Source organism: Salvelinus fontinalis, chromosome 22 (genome assembly GCF_029448725.1).
Source record: "Salvelinus fontinalis isolate EN_2023a chromosome 22, ASM2944872v1, whole genome shotgun sequence".
Classification (NCBI taxonomy): Eukaryota; Metazoa; Chordata; class Actinopteri; order Salmoniformes; family Salmonidae; genus Salvelinus; species Salvelinus fontinalis.
This window is the reverse complement of record NC_074686.1, coordinates 9,546,394-9,569,710: the sequence shown is the minus strand read 5'-3', so window position 1 is coordinate 9,569,710 and position 23,317 is coordinate 9,546,394. Positions and strand designations below refer to the sequence as shown.

At 44.5% G+C, this 23,317-nt stretch overlaps 1 protein-coding gene across 3 annotated transcripts in view; it reads left to right on the top strand.

Moving 5' to 3' along the window:
• Nucleotides 1-23,317, top strand: part of LOC129819728 (poliovirus receptor-like) — a 77,774-nt gene that overhangs the window by 33,256 nt on the left and 21,201 nt on the right. The window contains exon 7 of one of the 3 annotated variants that reach the window (XM_055876266.1): nt 5,469-7,224. The exons of the other annotated variants lie outside the window; for them this stretch is intronic. Coding sequence (XP_055732241.1) covers nt 5,469-6,022 — 554 coding nt within the window. The 3' untranslated portion in view covers nt 6,023-7,224. Of the gene's footprint in view, nt 1-5,468; nt 7,225-23,317 lie in introns of those variants that run through there. 3 annotated transcript variants of the gene reach the window in all.

The window sequence follows — 23,317 nt, the reverse complement described above, 5'->3', positions numbered from 1 at the left end:
AAAGAATAATACACTAATCTAGCAGAGAGGAAATGCTGGCACTGAAATGGCTGCTGACATAAACCCGGTGCTAGTAACCTAATGTATTGTAGCCATAGTTCTGGTTTTGGGCTGGAATGGCTGCAGGTCACTGGAAGTTCCTATTTAATTGATTGTTACATCTTGATTAATCCATCTCCATTGAGCAGATAAAATCCATCTCCATTTATCAGATTATTGTTTCCCACCTTAGGCCATGTTAAGGGGGTGTAGTGAGAACTGCCAGATCGTGAGGTTTCATCTCTGTGAGGGAGATAAGGAGAGAGGCAGGCACCTGGCCATGGTGGTTTATCAGAGACTGTCCCGTGGTGCCCAGAGAGAGGCTAAGCCTGCCCAATGGAGAGCCTGTCGGGAAGATACAAATAAACAAGTTAGAGAATATCTACCATGGTGCTAGTCCAATGTGACCCAGTAACCTTGCCCGTGGCCCGAAGAGGCGTGTTACAAAGAACTAACCCCAAAGAACTAGCAAAATTGACAAACATTGGACATTAGCACCACCAGACAGGGTTAGCTTGCAGATCTTAAAAGGACAGTGTGAGATTTTGGTGATTTGAGGAAAAGCCCTTTTTCTACCTACCCAGAGTCAGATGAACTCATGGATGCCATTTTTATGTCTCTAATTAGCATTAGCGCAGTAACTAGAAGTCTACCAGAACATGCTCATTAAGTTCATATGACTCTGAGTAAGTAGAAAAATGGCTTACTTGCCAAAATGTCATACTATCCCTTTAAGCTCTGCATACTAACCCAGTCTGGTGGAGTGCTGATGTCCAAGGTTGGTCAATTAAACCCTGTATTTAGGGAGTTTCTCCCATTCTTCTCTGCAGATCTCCTCAAGCTCTGTCAGGTTGGATGGGGAGTGTCGCTACACAGCTATTTTCATGTCTTTCCAGAGATGTTCGATCGGGTTCAAGGCCACTCAAGGACATTCAGAGACTTGTCCCGAAACCACTTCCTGTATTGTCTTGGCTGTGTACTTAGGTTCATTGTCCTGTTGGGCCGTGAACCTTCACCCCAGTCTGAGGTCCTGAGCACTCTGGAGCAGGTTTTCATCAAGGATCTCTCTGTACTTCGCTCTGTTCATCTTTCCCTTGATCCTGACTAGTCTCCCAGTCCCTTCCACTGAAAAACATCCCCACAGCATGATGCTGTCACCACCATGCTTCACCGTAGGGATGGTGCCAGGTTTCCTCCAGATGTGACGCTTGGCATTCAGGCCAAGGAGTTCAATCTTGGTTTCATCAGACCAGAGAATCTTGTTTCTCATGGTCAGTGTCCTTTAGGTGCCTTTTGCAAACTCCAAGCGGGCTGTCATGTGCCTTTTTACTGAGGAGTAGCTTCCGTCTGGCCACTCTACCATAAAGGCCTGATTGGTAGAGTGCTGTAGAGGTGGTTGTCTTTCTGGAAGGTTCTCCCATCTCCACAGAGGAACTCTGAAAACTCTGTCAGAGACCATCGAGTTCTTGGTCACCTCCCTGGCCAAAGCTCTTCTCCCCCAATTGCTCAGTTTGGCCAGGCAGCCAGCTCTAGGAAGAGTCTAGGTGGTTCCAAACTTCTTCCATTTAAGAATGATGGAGGCCACTGTGTTCTTGGGGACCTTCAATGCTGCAGAAATGTTGTGGTACCCTTCCCCAGATCTGTGCCTCGACACAATCCTGTCTCGAAGCTCTACGGACAATTCCTTCGACCTCATGGCTTGGTTTTTGCTTTGACATGCACTCTCAACTGTGGGACCCTATAGACGTGTGTGCCTTTCCAAATCATGTCCAATCAATGGAATTTACCACAGGTGGACTCCAATTAAGTCGTAGAAACATCTCAAGGATGATCAATGGAAACAGGTCGCACCTGAGCTCAATTTCGAGTCTCATAGCGAAGGGTCTGACTACTTATGTAAAAAAGGTGTTTCTGTTTTTTATTTATTTATAAATTTGCCAACATTTCTAAAAGGCTGTTTGTCATTATGGGGTATTCTGTGTAGATTGATGATGAAAAAACATTTCATTTAATCCATTTTAGAATAAAACTGTAACGTATCAAAATATGGAAAAGGTCAAGGGGTCTGAATACTTTCTGAATGCACCGTATATCTCCTAAATATTTCTGATAGAAATGTGAGGTTCATTACTTACTAGTCAGGAAGACTTTGTTTGACTTTCATTCAAATGTCAGCAACCACCTTGTGCTTCCTTCACTGAACTTGGGACACATTTTCAATTTTACTCTGGTGGTCAGGTTCTCCACCAACACTACCTGCAGTAGCAGCCAGACTTTCTCAGGAGAGACCCCCCCCCAATTTCAAACCCGCTCTGCCTCAGCCGTTTGACGTCAAAGAGCGACAGAATGATATGCCTGATTTGTCATTCCACTGCCAGGCGTCTAACAGACCCAAGCAAAGGGCAATGATTGCCTTGCCTGTGAGCGGCTGCATTTCAATTTGAATGATAAAGTCTAAGCCCAAACGCTTTGCCGTTGCATTAACCGCTCACACCCTGCCATTTTGTGCCTGGCGCTTTGTCATTTCCCTCATTTTCTCAGGCTTGTAAATGCAACTGCCCTCTGGCCTGACCCAGCAGAAACAGGCTGCACTATCTGCATAGCCTCAGGCAGGAGCATACCTCTGTAATCCTCCAGGGTCATGAAGCACCTTTCAATTAGCCAGAGGGTTAGCTCTATGGCACATCAGATGACTATCTGTCTCAATAATCCCCCATCATTAATCAATGGGTAGTCAATGCAAGACGGTGTGCCCTAAATCCTTCAGGACTAGTACTGAGGATTGCTTTTCCCCCTCTACCCTAGCTTTTGGGCCTCCTCACTCTGTTCTGGAAGAAGGAAGCTGGAACCACACACTACTTTTTCTCTCTCTCTTTCCTGTTCTGTCCCTTCAGCTTCCCCTCATGAATGACTCATGGAAACACAGAATAATTCATTTTGACGCAGATTGCAGCATTGCTATTCACCGTGTGTCGGTTTGTTGATCTCTATCAACAGCCAAGGTCTGGATTCAATCATCGCAGCAGGATTTGTCTAACTTAAAATTGGTCTCGAAATACATGTGTCTGTGTATAATGCAGTCTTGGTACCGTAGTTGCAGAACTGATTGAGAGTCCGAGTCCTTTATCTAAGAATAGAAATTCATGTTATGAATTTATTGAGTCTTAAGACAAACGGGTGCTGACATGTGTAAATTGTGTGCCTCGTGTACTGTAGCATTGGCGTCTAAATAATGTGCCCGTAAGCTCAACCATCAGATGTGTTTAGACGGTAACCCAATAATATTTGTTGATGGACCCTCTCAAAGTTTCTATTATCCAGTATGCAGAGTATAGCCATTAACCTGCTGTTTATCCTTTGCAGCTATGAAATGCGGTGTGTTTACATCTAGCCACATACCGCCAGACACCAACACTGGAAATCAATACCCGATCCAGTTTCACCCATCTGCTTTCCAGGATGCATTTTTATTTTACGATCACGCCAGGCAGTCGTTTCTTTTCATTAACTCCTAGCTTACGTTGTTGTGGTGGCGTGTCAGACTGGGAGGGGCGCCCTCGGCGCTATGCTAGTCCACCCCCGCCTTGTTGTGTGCTGTCGAGGCCACTTAAGAGTGCTTGCCGACTGTGTGAATACGGTGTTCCAGCTGCGTAGAGACTGCAGCTGGGAAGAAGGCGTTGGTGAATGAGGAAGCAGATTGACTTAAGGGTGGGGATGTCACCGGGGTGAGGTGGGGGATGCCTCCTAGCGTTTCTCACCTCTGTAGGGGGACGAGCGAGCACCGCAATTAAATTCTGTGTGTGTGAGGGAGAGCTCTGCGCATTAGTTTAAGCACATCTGCCCGGCGTTCTCCAAAATAAATTGTTTAGAAACTTTCGCGTCTCCAGAGAGAGAGAGAGAGGGGGATTAAATGGGCTGTAGAGAACTGAGGAAAACTGAGGAGTAAAGAAAAACGTGTTTGTGATCGTTTTGGTCTGCTTCCAAAACGGAAAGAGAGGGAGGGAATTGGGGTGAATTGAAGAAACGCCCCGGTCGCTTCAGACTAGACTACTTGGAATTGAAATGATTGAGATTTGTCATGGAAACAGCTGGAGCTATTCAGGGGAGGGGGAGACTGGGGACGGAAGATTTGAGGTGAACGTGCATGCAGAGGTTGAGAAGGTGCTCTTACCCCCATTGATAAAGTTCACACTGTACAGCACTGGCAGCCCGACTCCGTACATTCCCTCTCGGCACGTTAAGTGCCTTGAGTGCGTCAACCTTTTAAATATTATTGGATATTTACAGTTCTATACATATGGGTACTTTACCTGTACTTTACCTACAGCAAGAACCTGAAATCGTACTCCTCATTATTTTCAACATCCATTCCAGATCCATTTTATTTTCCCTGCCTTTTTCCTGTTCTGAGAATCTCTTCCTGTTCGCTAAGTTGTGATTCGCTGAAACAGGGAAAGATGGTTCAGGTCGGCTGTTGTGCTCCTTCCCCCTAATCTCTATGAGTGACAGTAATATAGGCGGTGATATAAGCTCGCTGTGATCATTTTGACGTTTATTACCCCTTGCTGGTTGATTTAGTCCTGACTCCCAACTACCCCTATCCTGTTTCTCCCTGTACTGTGGCTTTGATGTTTTCACCTCCCTATGCCCAGATTTAGATATGGACATCAGGGCCTTGCATCTCCCTAGCCTTCTGTCTTGGCAGGACATTCCAAGCTGCCCTGTATGGGGTCTGGTTTTTGGAATGGATTAAACTGCAGGCGGGTTTCTGCCTCTTATAGCCTCGTGTGACTCTGAGTTTATTTCCTCCATTGGACTGGTTTACAGTGGGGGAGCGCTCATAGCCCGGGGTTAAACTAACTGACCCATTAGGTGGGGGTGGGCAGAGCAGAGCAGTATGTCGACGTGTTCCATTTTTCAATTCCATCATGCATGACCACAGTGTGCTAGTCATTACCACTTCTGTAGTCCCCTTTCACTTCCCTTTTCCTGTCTCTTTCCCTGTCTCTCGTCTCTGCGTTGTTGTGCCCGATGTACGCCTCGGTCAAAATCTCAGACCCGGGATTCGTCACATCGTGGGTCACAAAATGTGTTCCTCATTTTTGTTTCTCCACCGAAACAAGAGTGGACCGGCTCAAACTTGGCTCACACCAACCGTACTAGGACCGTAGAAATGGGCAACGGGGGGCTGCAAAAAAAAAACAAATGCAACTAAAGGGGAGGAATCAATCCCAGTTAAATCGCTACAACACTGATCGAGACACCACCACCTCACTGACCGCATCTCACCAGGAGAGCACCAGAACAACAACACTACTCGTATGGAAAGAGGCCCATTTAAAAACCGACCAACCTCCTCTTTCCTACCCCCCCCCCCATTTATTTTGTCTCTCCCTCTACCTTTTCCTCCTCTCCTCCCCCCTTTTCAGAGGCCATAGTGGACCCGTCCAACGCGGGCATGGTGGCGGGGGCTATCATCGGCAGCCTGCTGGCCCTGCTGCTGGTCAGCTCGCTGATTGCTGTCCTGGTGACCCGCAGTCGCCGGCAACGGCGCGGTTACCCCGGCAATGGAGAGCCTGGCGCCTACGGGAACAAAGCCCGCCTCTTCGGCGGAGCTGGCAACAAGAACGAAGGCACGGGGGCCAACATCAACGGGCCCATCTATACGTACCGCGAGAGCGACCCCGGAGCGCTGGCGGAGAATGTCAACGACTTCCACGGCCCGCCAGGCTCCACTCCCACCGCCCACGACATCCTGCTGAGCAGCGAGATGGACGAGGCGGAGCGCAGGAAATTTGACGCCCTCGGCGACAGCCTGGAGGAGGAAGAGGAGCGCTACGACAGCTTTAGCGTGGGCATGGTTCCAGCCTATCACATCCACCGGCACAACGAGGAGATGGGAGGGGTCAGCATGTACCTCGACGACGACATGGAGTCACAGCGGGATGGGTCGGTCATCTCCCGGACTGCCATCTACGTCTAGAGAGGGGCAGTCAACCAACAGGGTCCAGGAGGGAGAGCTGAGGACAGGGTGGAGAGTCCACCAACAACCACCTCTCTGGAACGATACCACCAACAACCACCCCTCGCATACTAAATAGACATGCTACGCCTATGGTAATTTTACCCCAAAAAATCACTACAGAAACAAAACAAGACGTTGAAACTGAACTGTAACTGAGGAACAAGCAGAATGATAACTTGAGTGCGCTGGTCAATGACTAGACATCTCGATAAGTCAGTCAGTCCACCAAAATAAATTGTAACAATGTAACTCATCTTCAATGCTGCTTACTGCTCCATTTCAGCTTAGCAAGTGAAACGTGAAGAATGACCATGTGACTGCATTAGTAGCCAACTAATCCACAGGACTGCAAACACTAAGACTTTATCTCGGTAAGGAAACGTACTGTTCAATGTCGCCTACATGGTAAAACTTTTAGACGCGCTCATAGATGGTCGCACTCGTTCCATAACCACGGCTACTGCTTGAAGACGTCCTCCAGCGGACCGCGGTGTGGAGGACAAGGAACAAAGCTGTAACTTGTTGTCTTAATGTGCATTATCACAGGCGTTCCATAGCACAGTGTTACGTAAATGGTCTTTGTATTGTCAAGATGTTTGGGCCTTCAGGCCTTGTTGAACCACAGTTGGTGTTAATGACTCAGGCAGTTTCCATCTTCCATTTCCTTCTCTCTTTCTTTTTTCTTCATTATTTTCTTTTACATATGGGAGGCCAGCGACGTGGTAGACCGAGCTGGGGTGTGCATGAGAGAAATGGTGCGACCAGATCGGTTTGTTTTTCCAACTGTCTGTTGGCTCTTCATGTTGGTGGAACGTCACTGCTAAGCGAAGGGCAGCGGGTCAGCTGGCACCATCCCAGGGTATTGGGCCCCGTGCCAGGCTGTACTAGCCTTCCACGCTGAGGGACCAACCAGCTCCTGTAATGATCAGCGCCACGTCTAGTCTGCCTAGCGATAGTACAAGACAGACCGACAGATCGACATGCACACCCAGCTCTAACTGAACCTCCTGCTCTGCCTGTCAGTTTGACCAATTAAAAAAAGGAAGCGGACTCCATTTCCCCGGCAAGTCAATAAATGCACCGTCTATTTAATAGTAAAGAAATGTTTCGCCGCTGATGCTCGAGGGACTGGAGGCGGAATATTTCCCTCTTTTTTTTTTTTTTTTACCAGAACAAGCTGTTCCTAGCCCACATGTTTAATTCAGGAGTAGAAGAAGCATAAAAGTGTTGCGCATTATCTCATGTAGAGGTATAGAGCGAGAGAGGCTGATTTCCGGCTGGTATTGAGCGCTTTTGCGATTTTTAATGCAGTTAAGCCCAAGCATTAATAAGACAAGCCGCACATACGGCTGAAATTGCGAAGTTTTGCTCCCGAACACAGTAGGAGTTATGAAGTGTTATGAGGTCGACCGTTTGCCTTGTTGTCGACCGTCAACGATCGATAATCTACTTCAAAATACAGTATTATCATTATTTTAGCAGTGCGAAATGTTTAGTTGAGTTGTTTTTTGCTGTATGTTAATGGAAAAATCTCTGCCGGGCCTTCTAAGTGGGCAGTAACACACAAAATACGCCTGTGACTGTGTGTGGGGATATGTCTGACCATGTGCGAGGCCCATTAGTTCTAAGCCTGGCCGGCATATGTGTTTTCGAGTTCTGAGTTGACCGAAATTGACTCGCTGCCAGACTTGGAACGAGGTTAAGGGGCTAACCCCACCCGCAGTATGTTCCACTGTCGGATTGGCGCCGTTCACTTTTTAAAGTAGCAGCCGAGTGTGTGTGCTGACTAGTGTGTGTGTATTGTGCAAGGGTGTGTGTAGCGTGATTGTACAGATTCGAGTTGTGTATATCCCACATGCTGATTCACCGTGCAATAGCCCAATGTTATGCAGGAGTTGTTTTGCATAATGTCATACATATGGATGGCTAAGCCTATCTCTGAGTCATTCATCTGTCATTTCATGCACAGTAACCTCACTGATGAAGGGGTTGGGGGACGGTGATAGGAAACTGCTTAGCACGGGGACCCGCATGGACATGAATATTACACTGGCGGAGCCGGAATGAAGCCGGACTGGCTCAAAGGGCCTTTGGAGTGGTCTCCTGTGCCACCCCGGCCAGATGGAAACTTGATTGGGTACTAGTGTCTGGGCCGTTGCTCTGTAAATATTGTGACCCACTCACTCTCCTTTGCTTTTTCTTATCACAGATAGAGGTCGACTGATTATGATTTTTCAACGGCGATACCGATTTATTGGAGGACCAGAAAATAGCCAATCCTGATTTAATCTGCAGTTTTTTTAAAATGTAATGTATTTTTTTATTTTTGTAAATAATTTTTATTATTATTTTTAAAATATATATATATATTTTAAAAAAAATAATAAAAAATATAATTTTTAAAATTATATATATATATATATATATATATATATATATATATATATATATTATAAATTATACATATATATTATTATATGTATAATATATATATATATATTATAAATTATACATATATATTATTATATGTATAATATATATATATATATATATATATATATTATAAATTATACATATATATTATTATATGTATATATATATATATAATACTGACAATTACAACAATACTGAATGAACAATGAACACTTATTTTTCCTTAGATTATATTGATGTATTATATTATTTAGTCTCAAATAAATAATGAAACATGTTCAATTTGGTTTAAATAATGCAAAACACAGTGATGGAGAAGAAAGTAGAAGTGCAATATGTTCCATGTAAAAAAGCTAACGTTTAAGTTCCTTGCTCGGAACATGAAAACATATGAAAGCTGGTGGTTCAATATTCCTTGTTAAGAAGTTTTAGGTTGTAGTTATTATAGAAATGATGATGCGTTGACTATTTCTCTCTATACCATTTGTATTTCGTATACCTTTGACAATTGGATGTTCCTATAGGCACTTTAGTATTGCCAGCCTAATCTCGGGAGTTGATAGGCTTGAAGTCATAAACAGCGCTGTGACTCAAGCATTGCTAAAAGCTGCTGGCAAATGCAGTAAAGTGCTGTTTGAATGAATGCTTACGAGCCTGCTGCCTACCGCCCCTCAGTCAGACTGCTCTATCAAATATTAAATCATAGACTCAATTATAATATAATAAACACAGAAAAACGAGCATTTGGTCATTAATATGGTCAGATCTGGAAACGATCTTTCGGAAAATAAAAATTTTCTTTCAGTGAAATACAGAACCGTTCTGTATTTTATTGAACGGGTGGCAACCCAAAGTCTAAATATTGCTGTTACTTTGCATAACCTTCAATGTTATGTCATAATTATGTAAAATTCTGGTAAATTAGTTCACAGTTCACAACGAGCCAGGCGTCCCAAACTGCTGCATATACCCTGACTCTGCTTGCACTGAACGCAAGAGAAGTGACACAATTTCCCTAGTTAATATTGCCTGCTAACATGAATTTATTTTAACTAAATATGCAGGTTTAAAAATATATACTTCTGTCTATTGATTTTAAGAAAGGCATTTATGTTTATGGTTAGGTACATTTTTCGCAAATGTGCTTTTGTTAAATCATCCCCCGTTTGGTGAAATATAAGTAGGCTGTGATACGATAATAAATTAACAGGCACCGCATTGATTATATGCAACGCAGGACAAGCTAGTTAACCTAGTAATATCATCAACCATGTGTAGTTATCTAGTGATTATGTGAAGATTGATTGTTTTTTTTATAAGAGAAGTTTAATGCTAGCTAGCAACTTACCTTGGCTCCTTGCAGCCACAAGGTCCTTTTGACGCTGCACTCGCATAACAGATGGTCAGCCTGCCACGCAGTCTCCTCGTGGATTGCAATGTAATCGGCCATAAAAGGACGCCGATTACCGATTTGTTATGAAAACTTGAAATCTGCCATGCCGATTAATCGGTCGACCTCTAATCACAGATTCCTATCACATTATCAGATCATCACCACTGTGTTCAAATGAACTGTTTTCCTTATGATGTTTTGTGCGAATGGGTATCCATTTCTTTTAGAAGTAAGAAAATAAGTGTTCTTATGTGAGGTGTTGGTTGTGTATATCTTGATGGAAGATATACATTTAATGAAGTGTGTTTATCTTCAATACTCCCTTAAGAGATGTTATTTATACGTGCAGTGTGGGTAATGGTAAGTATCACAGACTACTCTCATGGGAAATGGTTGGAAGATAACCAATGAGTACAAATGACCTTAATGTAATTACATGTGTGTCAAGGCATGTATCTTGTAGCCTGCTGTTATGTAGAGGTGTATATTATCTAGGGCCTTGATCTCCAATCTGCTCTGACCATCTTTTCCACACAAACGCTCTCTCGCTCCCTTCCACGGATAAACTTTCACGAGAGCATATAATCACACACCCATGCAGATCTGTTTCACCCATAGAATTCTCTCTCACACAAACTAGATTTCCCTGACCCGACACACACTTTGAGTTCGATGCGAGATTGTTCCTGGTTGGGCTCCTGTGACTCCATCACTCTCCATCTTGTTATTAAGATGAACAGAGAGGCCACGTCTTTCTCTACAGAGGCTTAAAACATTTGATTCTCCATTCCCCTGTTTTTAGAAGTAAACAAGCACCAATTTCACTCTGTGCGAAGTGGTGCTACAGCTTCTAAGGACCATGTCAGAATAAAAAGCGATGTCTCTAGCATGCAATTACCAGCCCTGTCTAAGGGCGGTGATGGCGGTGGTTTTAAAAAGCATAAATGGGTCACGGCATCCTACAATTCTTGTCCGACTCTAATCTCAAGACCGCCAAACAAAGCCTTAAATTCACAGTTTCGCCACATGCATTATTCCCCGTGTCCCTTGTGTACAAAGTATAAATAAATCCAGCATACTTGCAACATGCATTACTAATTGATGTGGTTACCTTAGTGCATCTTTTCTGCCCAGCTGCTGGTATAACAAGATATTCATATTTTCTGGTCAATTCTACAGTTTTGTTGTTGTTGTGTACAATATTGACAGGACGGTGACCTGGAGAATATGAATAATATTAAAATGCTCCTATATTCCAAGATGTTTGTGTCTCTCACTATAAGCTGCTAGAATAACAATGTCTTCTGTATCACCGTCTGACTGTGTGGGTGTTTTCATTTGGAACCTTTCGTTCCGGTTCGTCCTGTCAACATTATTTTTGTATTCTGGTGTTTATTAAAGTATGATGGATTTCTAAATATGATTTGAGTCTGTTATGTGTGACGTTCAGCCAGCGCAATGATCCGTCTGCGAATTTGATATGTAACATGTATATCGACAATGTTTTCGCTTCGGCCCTTGCGGTTGATTAGGTCGAGCTTATAATAAAACTGAAATTATTCTCATTATTACACAGAGAACGGTCTGTTCGGTTACATTTATCACATGCTTCGACAACAATCCCATCTAGACAAGTGTAGTTACCCAAAGTGCTAGAGAAACTATAGGGTTATTGATGTGAAACAATGAGATGTAATAAGCGGAGAGTAACTGTCATGCAAAGAATACTGACGACAACGAGCAGTATCTTAAAGTAGATGCATTCATGGTTCACTGAGTGTGTTGTTCACAACATGTGGGCTGGATGATGTATGTTGACTGCAGATCCCCCAAAAATGTATGTACTTAAATAAGGTGGCTAATTCAGCCAAACCTGTGGTACTACATTGCCCCGCCAAATTCTTGACTGCAGTCGAGACATTTATGGTCCTCCTGAGTCCACTTTAGGTCCTCGTCTGTTGCCTTGACTACACCTCTTTGCAGCACTCTGTCAATCCCTCTTCATTCAGGCCTTTTATCCTTGTTGACCTAATGCAGGTGATTGTGACACGAATGGCTTAGTTTTAGTTCAGGGAACGGTACTGAAAAGAATAACCTTTTTTTTAATAAAGATTTGTTTTTAGAGTCATATTTTACAAAAGTCTATCTACCTCAAGTCTGCTGGCATGTAAATCTTAGTAACGGCTTTGAAAGGTGGGATTGTGACAAGCAACAAACAATTACTGTACCTCAGACAATCTTTGGTTGTCACCAATTGTTTTTGGCGGGGCATACAGGCAGAATGTTAAATAATGCAGCAGGGCACATTAACGACGGAAGTAGACCCACATGTCATAGTAATGGGATGTCGTTTTTCTGCCTCAATGCGAAATCATGTCATTAGCTGACACTCCATTTTTTATTATTATTATTATTTTTTTGGTGCATATTATTCTATTAGTTCCCCTTTTGTCTTTTAACAGTGACTGTTGGACTTTTTTTCCTCACGAGACCTATGTGTGTGAGAATGTGAATTGTTATGGATTTTGTAGGCCGCCACATCTATGCATATAATTTTTCTTTATTTAAAACGTTTCTTTATCCCCACGTATGAATGGAAGACAGGCATGTCAAAATTCCATGACAAATTAGAAAATAATTTTTTAGAAATGAGAGCGATTTAATAAATAAAATTGAAACTGAAATGTAAAATAAACTGCCTAACACATTCTTCCGTAGTATTATTTGTGGAATGTCATTGTACTAGGTAGCCCATCAAATTGCACTGGAAGGCAGAATGCTTGAAATGATTTTCCTCGACTCGTCAATAAGTGTCTCGCCCACATGACCTAGTAGCTCGTTATTTACCTTGGGGCTTGTGATCTTAACCAGAGGGTGTCCGGGCAGGGCTAGCAGAAACGCCTGATAGCCTACTATGTTCGGGCCTGCCGCTTGCTTGCCCTGCCCACAGTATATTGACAAGGCCACTAATGGCTCTGGCTGTCCAGTATTAATAGACCGGCAGAACTGTGGACAGCCACAGGGGGTCTTCCATTGAGCCCTTTGTGGACCGCCCTGGGGCCTGACACCCCTCTCTCACCTTTCCCGCGCCACTCGGGCTGAATGGATTGACACAGATTGACAGATAAATGGCCTACAGCGTCTTTTCTCCAGGCCAGTCTCGGTGGGATGGACAGATAGTCAGCCAGGGAGCAAATCCTGTCCAGTTCATCACCTCCTGAATGTTCTCTCAGTTTCTCGTCAAACTCACATTTGTATCTGTGTGAACAGTTTTGCTGTCAGTTGTCACAGCACCTGCGAGTTCAAATCAAATGTTATTTGTCGCATGCTTTGTAAACAACCAGTGTGGACTAACAGTGCAATGCTTATTTATGAGTCCTTTTCCAACAATGCAGAGTTAAAGGTGGAAATGACATGTAAATAGTGAGGAATAAATACACAGTGAATAACGAATAGCAATAAGGAGTAAAAATAACGGGGTTATTTGCATATTTCCAAAGCAACGTCCAGTAAGTAGCAAGTAGGGTTAAGTGCCTTGCTCAGTCACCTAGTCAGCTTGGGGATTTGAACCAGAGACCTCTCGGTTACTCGCCCAACGCTCTTAACCACTAGGCTACCTACCGCCCTATACAGGGAGTACCAGTACCGAGTCCATGTGCAGCAGCTGCCAGGGAAAACCTACAGCAATGTGTGACACAATGTGTGAAGATCACACTCAATGTTATTTATTAGAACGCAGGTTTCTTAAGAAAAGCCTCGTGACTTAGTCAGCTGTGCCTTTTCACACTCGCGGGTGTGTCGTCGTACGTGTGAACCCGAGCACGAGGGAGAACTCGGCGAGCGCACCTCGCTACAGCAGCTTTTGATAAGGCTATGGTAGCAACAGGAGTCAACGTGTTTCCAGCTGATCTAGAATCAGCATCTACCTGCCACCCATAACGTGGTCACCAGTTGGTATGTTATGCGAGTTAAAGTAGCTAATCCTAACTGATCCCAGGACAGTGGGTAATGGATAGCGCCGGCTCGCTAACTGCAACGACAAGGTTCAGAATGTATAACCAGGAAGTGACACTGAGCCAAGGAGAGGAGGTTGAACGTGGGCACTTGGAGACCGGACATGTCATCTTCGGTTTGGCTCTCTGCACAGGTGACAAAAGCAGAGGGAGAGATACCAGACGGCTGCTCTCTCTTTCTCTTCTCTCTCTGGCTTGTGAAGATAACACTGACACCTCTTGAACACACCACTGCACCATCGCTTCTCTGGTCCCCATCGTTCCCTGTGAAATGATGGTCAGAGTCCACCAGTTCTCGAAGCCTTTTTATGTAGGCTGCGAAGTGATAGGCATGCTCAGTCCTGCCCCACTTCTCTAGAGGCCTTTAAATCCACTATCATTTTATATACTTTTCTCCCCCATCAAGAACATCTTTCATTTAAAATTTAAATGATATTTTTTAAAGGGTCAATCTGTGATTGCTGCATCCATTTTTTACTTATTAAATTAATGATATATACCCAGTGATTCTTGAAGAATATAACTTCTACATGCCTTGTGAGCTTAGTTCAACTGTCGTAACCCAAAATACACTACATGACCAAAAGTATGTGGAAACCTGCTCATTCCAAAATCATGGGCAATAATATGAAATTGGTCCCCCCTTTACTGTTATAAGAGCCTCCACTCTTCTGGGAAGGTTTTCCACTAGATGTTGGAACATTGCTGCAGGGACTTGCTTCCATTCAGCCACGAGCATTAGTGAGGTCGGGTGATTAGGTCTGGCTCACAGTCGGCGCTCCAATTCATCCCAAAGGTGTTCTATGGGGTTGTGGTCAGGGCTCTGTGCAGGCCAGTCAAGTTCTTCCACACCAATCTCGACAAACCATTTCTGTATGGACCTCGCTTTGTGCACAGGGGCGTTGAAATAGAAAAAGGCCTTCCCCAAACTGTTGCCACAAAGTTGGAAGCACAGAATCGTCTAGAATGTCTTTGTATGCTGTAGTGTTAAGATTTCCCTTCACAGGAACTAAGGGGTCTAGCCCGAACCATGAAAAACAGCCCCAGATCGTTATTCCTCCTTCACCAAACTACAGTTGGCACTATGCATTCGGGCAGGTAGCGTTCTCCTGGCATCCGCCAAACCCAGATTTGTCCGTCGGACTGCCAGATAACGCGTTTCCACTGCTCTAGAGTTGAATGGCGGCGAGCATTGGCGATGGTGATCTTAGGCTTGTGTGCGGCTGCTCGGCCATGGAAACCCATTTCGTGAAGCTCCCTATGAACAGTTCTTATGCTGATGTTGCTTCCAGAGACAGTTTGGAACTCTGTTGCAACCGAGGACAGACTATTTTTACACGCTTTATCTCTCGGCGGTTCTGTGAGCTTGTGTGGCCTATCATTTTGCGGCTGAGCCGTTGTTGCTCCTAGACGTTACCACTTCACAAGAACAGCACTTACAGTTGCCTGAGGACAGCTCTAGCAGGGCAAAAAGTGGGCGAACTGACTTGTTGGAAAGGTGGCGTCCTATGACGGTGCCGCGTTGAGTAAGGCCATTCCTCTGCCAAGGTTTGTCTATGGCGATTTGCATGGCTGTATGCTCGATTTTTTTATACACCTGCTGTGCCGCTGAAATGGCCCACTCCAATAATTTGAAGCTTTGTATATATAGTTAATTTGTAAACAAGTGGTTATATTTATCCAACCACATCCCTCAGCTGTTTACCAAAACAGTGGTGGGGTGCGTGCTTAGTTATTGTTTGACTTGCGGAGCTTCCCTTTAAATCCACAGCCATGATGCTTTCTCCCCCATCCAGAACACGATCTTTAGTGTACCGTTCAACGTATATTCTGTCCCCCAGTTAGCTTGAATTATTTATTCACCAAGATATTTTTGTTATCTACAGAGTTTAGTATGACACCCCAGAGGCACTGGTTACTGGCCCTGCGCTGTAGCCACTAGGCTACCTACCGCTTAGTAGCATAGCGCTCTATTCCCTCCACTTAAGTAAACAATAACCCTGTTTCCATGGCGTCCCGTAGATCCAGGCATGGTTAATTGGCGTTGTAAGAAGGGTCGGTAATGGAGAAGATTGGTGACTCGTTCTTAGGAGAGCTATTCAACAGGGCCTCTGGTTCTCCAGCATTCTACTGCTGCTTTATGAGTGTTGGGAAGGAGGAAGTGGGTTTTCTAGCGCCTAAGAATAGATCTGCGAAACGGAAATGATTTTAATGTGAAGTGGAGGGTGTGCGCGTGATTGTGTGTGTTATGTGCGTGGCTCCGGGCATTCTGCAGATCATTCAATGTTTAATCCAGCGCTTTCCCCCGCCAGCACGATTCCCAACAGGCAGCTCCCACTCTAGAGTTGCGCTACTTCCTCTAGATCCTAACCAAAGAGAAGAAAGAGAGGGGAAAATGACGCACTTCTGTACGTTCTGGGCTGATATCCCGGGGTTGTGTTTTCTTCTAATCATCATCTTTGCAGAGGGAATCAAAGATGAGATGAGTGTGTGTGTGTGGAGTGGGATGGGTGATTGATGTGTGTAGATGTGTTTGCGTAGATCTGTGTGTAGATGTGTTTGCGTAGATCTGTGTGTAGATGTGTTTGCATAGATCTGTGTGTAGATGTGTTTGTGTGTGTGGCTGGATGATTGGGTGTGTGTGGCTGGATCATTGCGTGTGTGTGTGGCTGGATGATTGCGTGTGTGTGTGGCTGGATGATTGCGTGTGTGTGTGGCTGGATGATTGCGTGTGTGTGTGGCTGGATGATTGCGTGTGTGTGTGTGGCTGGATGATTGCGTGTGTGTGTGGCTGGATGATTGCGTGTGTGTGTGTGGCTGGATGATTGCGTGTGTGTGTGTGGCTGGATGATTGCGTGTGTGTGTGTGGCTGGATGATTGCGTGTGTGTGTGTGGCTGGATGATTGCGTGTGTGTGTGTGTGGCTGGATGATTGCGTGCGTGTGGCTGGATGATTGCGTGCGTGTGGCTGGATGATTGGGTGCGTGTGGCTGGATGATTGGGTGCGTGTGGCTGGATGATTGGGTGCGTGTGGCTGGATGATTGGGTGCGTGTGGCTGGATGATTGGGTGCGTGTGGCTGGATGATTGGGTGCGTGTGGCTGGATGATTGGGTGCGTGTGGCTGGATGATTGGGTGCGTGTGGCTGGATGATTGGGTGCGTGTGGCTGGATGATTGGGTGCGTGTGGCTGGATGATTGGGTGCGTGTGGCTGGATGATTGGGTGCGTGTGGCTGGATGATTGGGTGCGTGTGGCTGGATGATTGGGTGCGTGTGGCTGGATGATTGGGTGCGTGTGGCTGGATGATTGGGTGCGTGTGGCTGGATGATTGGGTGCGTGTGGCTGGATGATTGGGTGCGTGTGGCTGGATGATTGGGTGCGTGTGGCTGGATGATTGGGTGCGTGTGGCTGGATGATTGGGTGCGTGTGGCTGGATGATTGCGTGCGTGTGGCTGGATGATTGCGTGCGTGTGGCTGGATGATTGCGTGCGCGTGCGTGTGGCTGGATGATTGCGTGTGTGCGTATAGTGTGTGTGTTTGTCTCATTGGATTTACTCTGTTGAACATAATGTTTCTACAGTATGTGGGAATGCCTGTTATCATTTTTTGTGGGAATACCTTTACATTTTTTTTTGTGTGTGTGAAAGCCTTTGCATTTGTTTGTTGAAAATCAATATCATCTTCTACAGAATTTGAGGATTAGTTTGAACAAAAGCAGCTTGGTTTGTTTATCCTATACCTTTCCATCTGAGAGAGAGCGAGAAGGAGAGTGGGAGAGAAGCCTTTTCATTTCTCAAATATTTACCCATCTATTCAGTGCATGATGAATAGCCACTCAACCCCTCAGTCCACTCTCCTCTTTCATATCGCTCTCATCTCATTTCTTTCCTCATCTTTTCACCTGTCTTTCATATCGCTCTTTTCATTCGCTCCCTTCATCATCACCTCTCTCCCGTCACCTTACTCTGTGTATCAGTCACAGACTCACACAACTCGTCTATGTGCAGCTCACCATATTGCCTCATGTCTTGTATTTCCCTCTCTCATTTTCTCCAACTATCCATCCGTCTACCTCCTTGAACACGCTCACTCACTTTCTCATTTTGAAGACCGGGGCATTGTCATGTCCGTCTATCCCCTCTCCATCTCTCTTCCAGCCGACAGATCATATCTCATTGTCAGGATCTTACTGAGAACATCTTCACCCGGGATATCAGTTTCATTTGTCTTTCATCCCCTCCGTCTTCGTCTCGCCGACCGGCTTAGCCCGGGCGAACGTGAGGGTGATATAATGGAGTCTCATATCCGCTTTCACATCACTCAATCCATCTCCACTATCTTTATTTGGTTAACACACACACACACACGTACAGTATACACACACATTCTCTCTTTCTCTTCCTCTTTCCATTTCCTTTTCTTTCTGTCTTTTCTAGCTCTCTGTCTCACGCACACATACACCCACACTGTCCCTCCCTCTCACACGGCAGGCTCACTAACAGAATCCAGTTTATCATTGCTACGGTTCTTGGGGGCTCTTCCCTCAGGACACATGGAGACATCTTGCCACTACCTTTCACCATCTTTACCGTCTTAATAAACCAGTCCATCCTATGACTCCCATCCCTCCATCTCTCTCTCTATTCTTCCCTCCCTGCTGTTGACCCAGCTGTCACTCCTTCATTCTATCACCCGTCTGGGACGCCGTCCATCCATCTATCCATTTGCATTAGCCTGACGAGTAGAGACGGCGGGCGAGCGTGGCTCACCTACTCGGCCTGATTACACTCGAAAGCCTGAGTGGGCGGTCCGGCCCCGCGGTCTCAAAGCACTGACTCCTGGGTAATGGGCACCCATGCGGAGCCGCGTGCCTAGGCGAATATCCATTTGAAGAATTGTTGGCCTTTCGTGTCTCGGTTTCATTGTCGATTCCTATTGGTGTATAATGGCTTTGTCTTGTTTTAGGTAAAGAGACGCCCATTTAATTTCTCTCTTACATCTTTCTCTCTGTCTCTCGGTCTTCCCTTCGCGCTCTCTCGCTCTCCCTCTCCCCCCCCCCCCCCCCCCCAAACAGATCTACATCTCATGACTGTCTGCACTGAGAGCAGACTGTCTCCTTCCTACCCTCTAACACAGTGACTAATAGGAAAGTCTAACCATGCCTCTATCCACAATTCATGACCTGTTGTCCCCATGACTGGGTGGCAGCACGGGTAAAAACACATTTTAATGTCATTTCTACCCTTTCCATTGTACCCGCCTCGTACCCTCGTTATTATGCCCTAAGGCCTATTAGCTACTACACTGGCGTCAGTGTTGTGATATATGCGGTGGCTTCTGTCTGTCTTGGGATGCCATCTGTACGGCCTGGCTCTCTGGCTGCCTGACTCCCCCTGGGTCGCCAGTCTCGACACTCGCCTGGCAGCGCAAGCGTCTCGCAGTTTGTCACCCATAAAGAGGAGGGAGGGAGAAAGACCTTCAGGGCAGAGGGAAATTAAACGGAGTGACGAGTGCAACGGGGATCTTTATCTCTCTGTTAATGCTATACAATAGCCTACACAATGCTTTATTTCAATTTGAGGCCCAATCTATTCAGTCTAATTCAATGTGATAGGAGTGTGATCGGGATCTGGTTAATGTTATACTCCATGCGCTGTCTATAGATACAATAGCCTTGTGGGGTACAATACTGTACACACAATGGCTTTAATTAAATTCATATGTGCACCAGGTTCCTGCAAGGCGGGTATGATAAGAGTGTCATTGAACAGGCCTATCTATACCCGTGCTAGGGAGACTGAACATCTACTCCCTGGCACTAATAGAAACCGGGGGGGGAGTACAGCCCATGTGTCGGTCGTGTCAAATCCATTGCATTGGAACACTGGAACATCCTCAAGTGATCCAGACCTACTAGAGTTAACAACATTGAGCGCACCACAGAAACAAATGGAGGCAATCAGGCCGATTCCGTTATGCACAGCATGCAGCTACCAAGAAGCGTGTGACTTGGCTCCCAGGCCCATCCACTGGCAATTACAAGTGTGGACAATGTGTTCATTGTGACAATACGACCAATAATAAAGAATACAAAAAATAAAGCTTAATTAACTGTTGCACCACAAATTATTCAAAAAATGTATTAAATAAAACATTTTCCTCATCAATCTACACACAGTGCCCCATAATGACAGAGCAAAAACAGGTTTTTGGAAATGTTTGCAAATGTATTAAAAATGATAAACATACCTTATTTACATAAGTATTCAGACCCTTATCTATAAGACTTGAAATTGACCTCCAGTCCATCCTGTCTCCATTGATCATCCTGGATGTTTCTACAACTTGATTGGAGTCCACCTGTGGTAAATTAAATTGATTGGACATGATTTGGAAAGGCACACACCTGTCTAATGTCCCACAGTGGACAGTGCATGTCAGAGCAAAGACCAAGCCATGAGGTCGAAGGAATTGTCCGTAGAACTCCGAGACAGGATTATGTCGAGGCACCGATATGGGGAAGGGTACCAAAAAATGTCTGCAGCATTGAAGGTCCCCAAAAACACAGTGGCCTCCATAATTCTTAAATGGAAGAAGTTTAGAACCACCAAGACTGTTCCTAGAGCTGGCCGCCCAGCCAAACTGAGAAATCGGGGGAGAAAGGCCTTGGTCAGCGAGGTGACCAAGAACCCGATGGTCACTCTGACCTAGCTCCAGAGTTCCTCTGTGGAGATGGGTGAGCTTTCCAGAAGGACAACCATCTCTGCAGCACTCCACCAATCAGGCCTTTTATGGTAGAGTGCCCAGACGGAAGCCACTCCTCAGTAAAAGGCACAAGTCAACCCTTGGAGTTTACCAAAAGGCACCTAAAGACTCTCAGACCATGAGAAACAGATTATCTGGTCTGATGAAACTAAGATTGAACTCTTTGGCCTGAATGCCAAGCGTCACGTCTAGAGGAAAACTGGCACCATCCTTACGGTGAAGCATGGTGGTGGCAGCATCATGCTGTGGAGATGTTTTTCAGCGGCAGGGACTTGGAGACTATTCAGGATTAAGGGAAAGATGAACGGAGCAAAGTACAGAGAGATCTTTGATGAAAATCTGCTCCAGAGCGTTCAGGGCCTCAGAATGGGCGAAGGTTTACCTTCCAACAGGACAATGTCTCTCAGCACACAGCCAAATACAATGCAAGAGTGGCTCCAGGACAAGTCTCTGACTGTCGTTGAGTGACCCAGCCAGAGCTGAACATCTCTGGAGAGACCTGAAAATAGCTGTGCGGTGACACTCGCCAGCCAACATGAGCGAGCTTGAGAGGATCTGCAGAGAAGAATGGGAGAAACTCCCCAAGTAAAAGTGTGCCAAGATTGTAGCATCATACCCAAGATGACTCAAGGCTGTAATCACTGCCAAAGGTGCTTCAACAAAGTACTGAGTAAAGAGTCTGAATTCTTACGTAAATGTGATATTTAAGTAGTTTTTTAAAATACATATTTGCAATTATTTTTAAAACCCCTATTTTTGTTTTTTCATTATATGGGGTATTGTGTGTGTGGATTGATAAAGGGGAAAAAAACTATTTAATCCATTTTAGAATAAGGCTGTAATGTAGAAAAAGGCAAGGGGTCTGAATACTTTCCAAATGCACTGTACATGCTCAAATGAATCTGAGCGGGCTGCTTGTATTGGCCAAACCAAACGAGCATCGAAACTTCACATCGCGGAACATAAGGCTGCTATTCAAAATAAAACATGGACTATGCTTTTGCGCCACTGTATCGACGCCAACCATGGCTCACCTTCCTCCCTGCTCTTTGCAGCCATAGAACACATCCACATTTCACCAAGAGGACATGACATCATACATTAACTAACACCGAGGCATTCTGACAACACATCTTACACATCGTGGATCCAACGGGGCTAAACGAGGATGTTGTTGCCTCCTATAATGTTGTTGCCCTGATTTTTTTGGGGTGTCTCTGGATTTACAGGCCTATGTATATTTTGACACGCGCTATTTCTCTTATTATTTGATGCTGTAATTTGCCATTTAACTTGAAAAAGGATTCTTTTTTACGTTGTTGTGTCTCAATGAGCCACTAGGCTATAAATAGGAGCAAAGTGCAAAGGTCAGGTCACTCTGAGGAATACGTCAGCTTGACGTCAACATCAGTCACCTGTTCGCATCCTGTACAATTTGATTTATTTTTGCATAATTTCATCCATCTCCAACTCCTTTTTACCTCGAATTATTCCTTTTGTAAGTTTTTCTTGGTAAAAGTAACACTTCCTGTAGCATAGAAAATAACTCCTCAAAAGTGACTATTGTTAAAAGAAAACTCTACGGGATCGGCGTCCCTATACCGGGGTGGTTGTTGCTAATGTGACTAGAATGACGTAAGTAACATCCAACTTTCCAGGACATAGACATGTCTTATATGTGCAGAAAGCTTAAATGATTGTTCATCTAACTGCACTGTTCTATTTACAGTAGCTATTACAGTGAAAAAATACCATTCTATTGTTTGAGGAGAGTGCACAACAACTAAACTTTTATCATGGCACTTGGTTTGATACATTCACTGCTGAAGGTAAATAATGTACTTACATTCAGTAATCTTGCTCTGATTTGTCATCTTGAGGGTCCCAGAGATAAAATGTAGTTTTGTTTGATAAAATACATTTTGATATTCAAATGTAGGAACTGGTTTCTAAAGTTTGAACCTCTGCTGTTTCTGGCCCCACACCCACCACACCTGGCCATCTAGATGTATGAAGGTTAGTGTCTTTTCTGTGGGGAAGCTAATTTTCCATCATGTATGACATTCCTGGGAGTAAACACGTTTTATTATCCATATCATTTTTGTGTGTTCTCTATAGTTCTCTAAATGTATCAATTGACCAATTTGGTACATTTGGGCAGGCTTGATCAAAAAATTGTGACGTATTGCAATGCTTCACTTGAAAATGTCCACATACGCTGCTGCTAACTAGTGGCCAAAATCTAAATTGTGGCTAAACTCCAATATTATATAGTTGCCTTTCTCTTGCATTTCAAGATTTTTGAAAACGCATGTTTTTTTTGTTTACCAAATCTAATGTGTTATTCTCCTACATTTTAATTTCAAATTTCCACAAACTTCTAAGTGTTTCCTTTCAAATGGTATCAATAATATCTATATCCTGGCTTCAGGTCCTGAGCTACAGGCAGTTAGATTTGGGTATGTCATTTTAGGTGAAAATGGAAAAAAAGCGTATGTTCCTTATTCACTGTGGATATTTTTTTAAGTACTGTAAAAAATAATTAAGATCAGGACTACTGTGCATGATAATCCTCTAGGACACGTGTCAAACTCATTTCATTGAGGTTCTACTGTCTGTGGGTTTTTGTTTTTTCCTTTCAATTTAGACC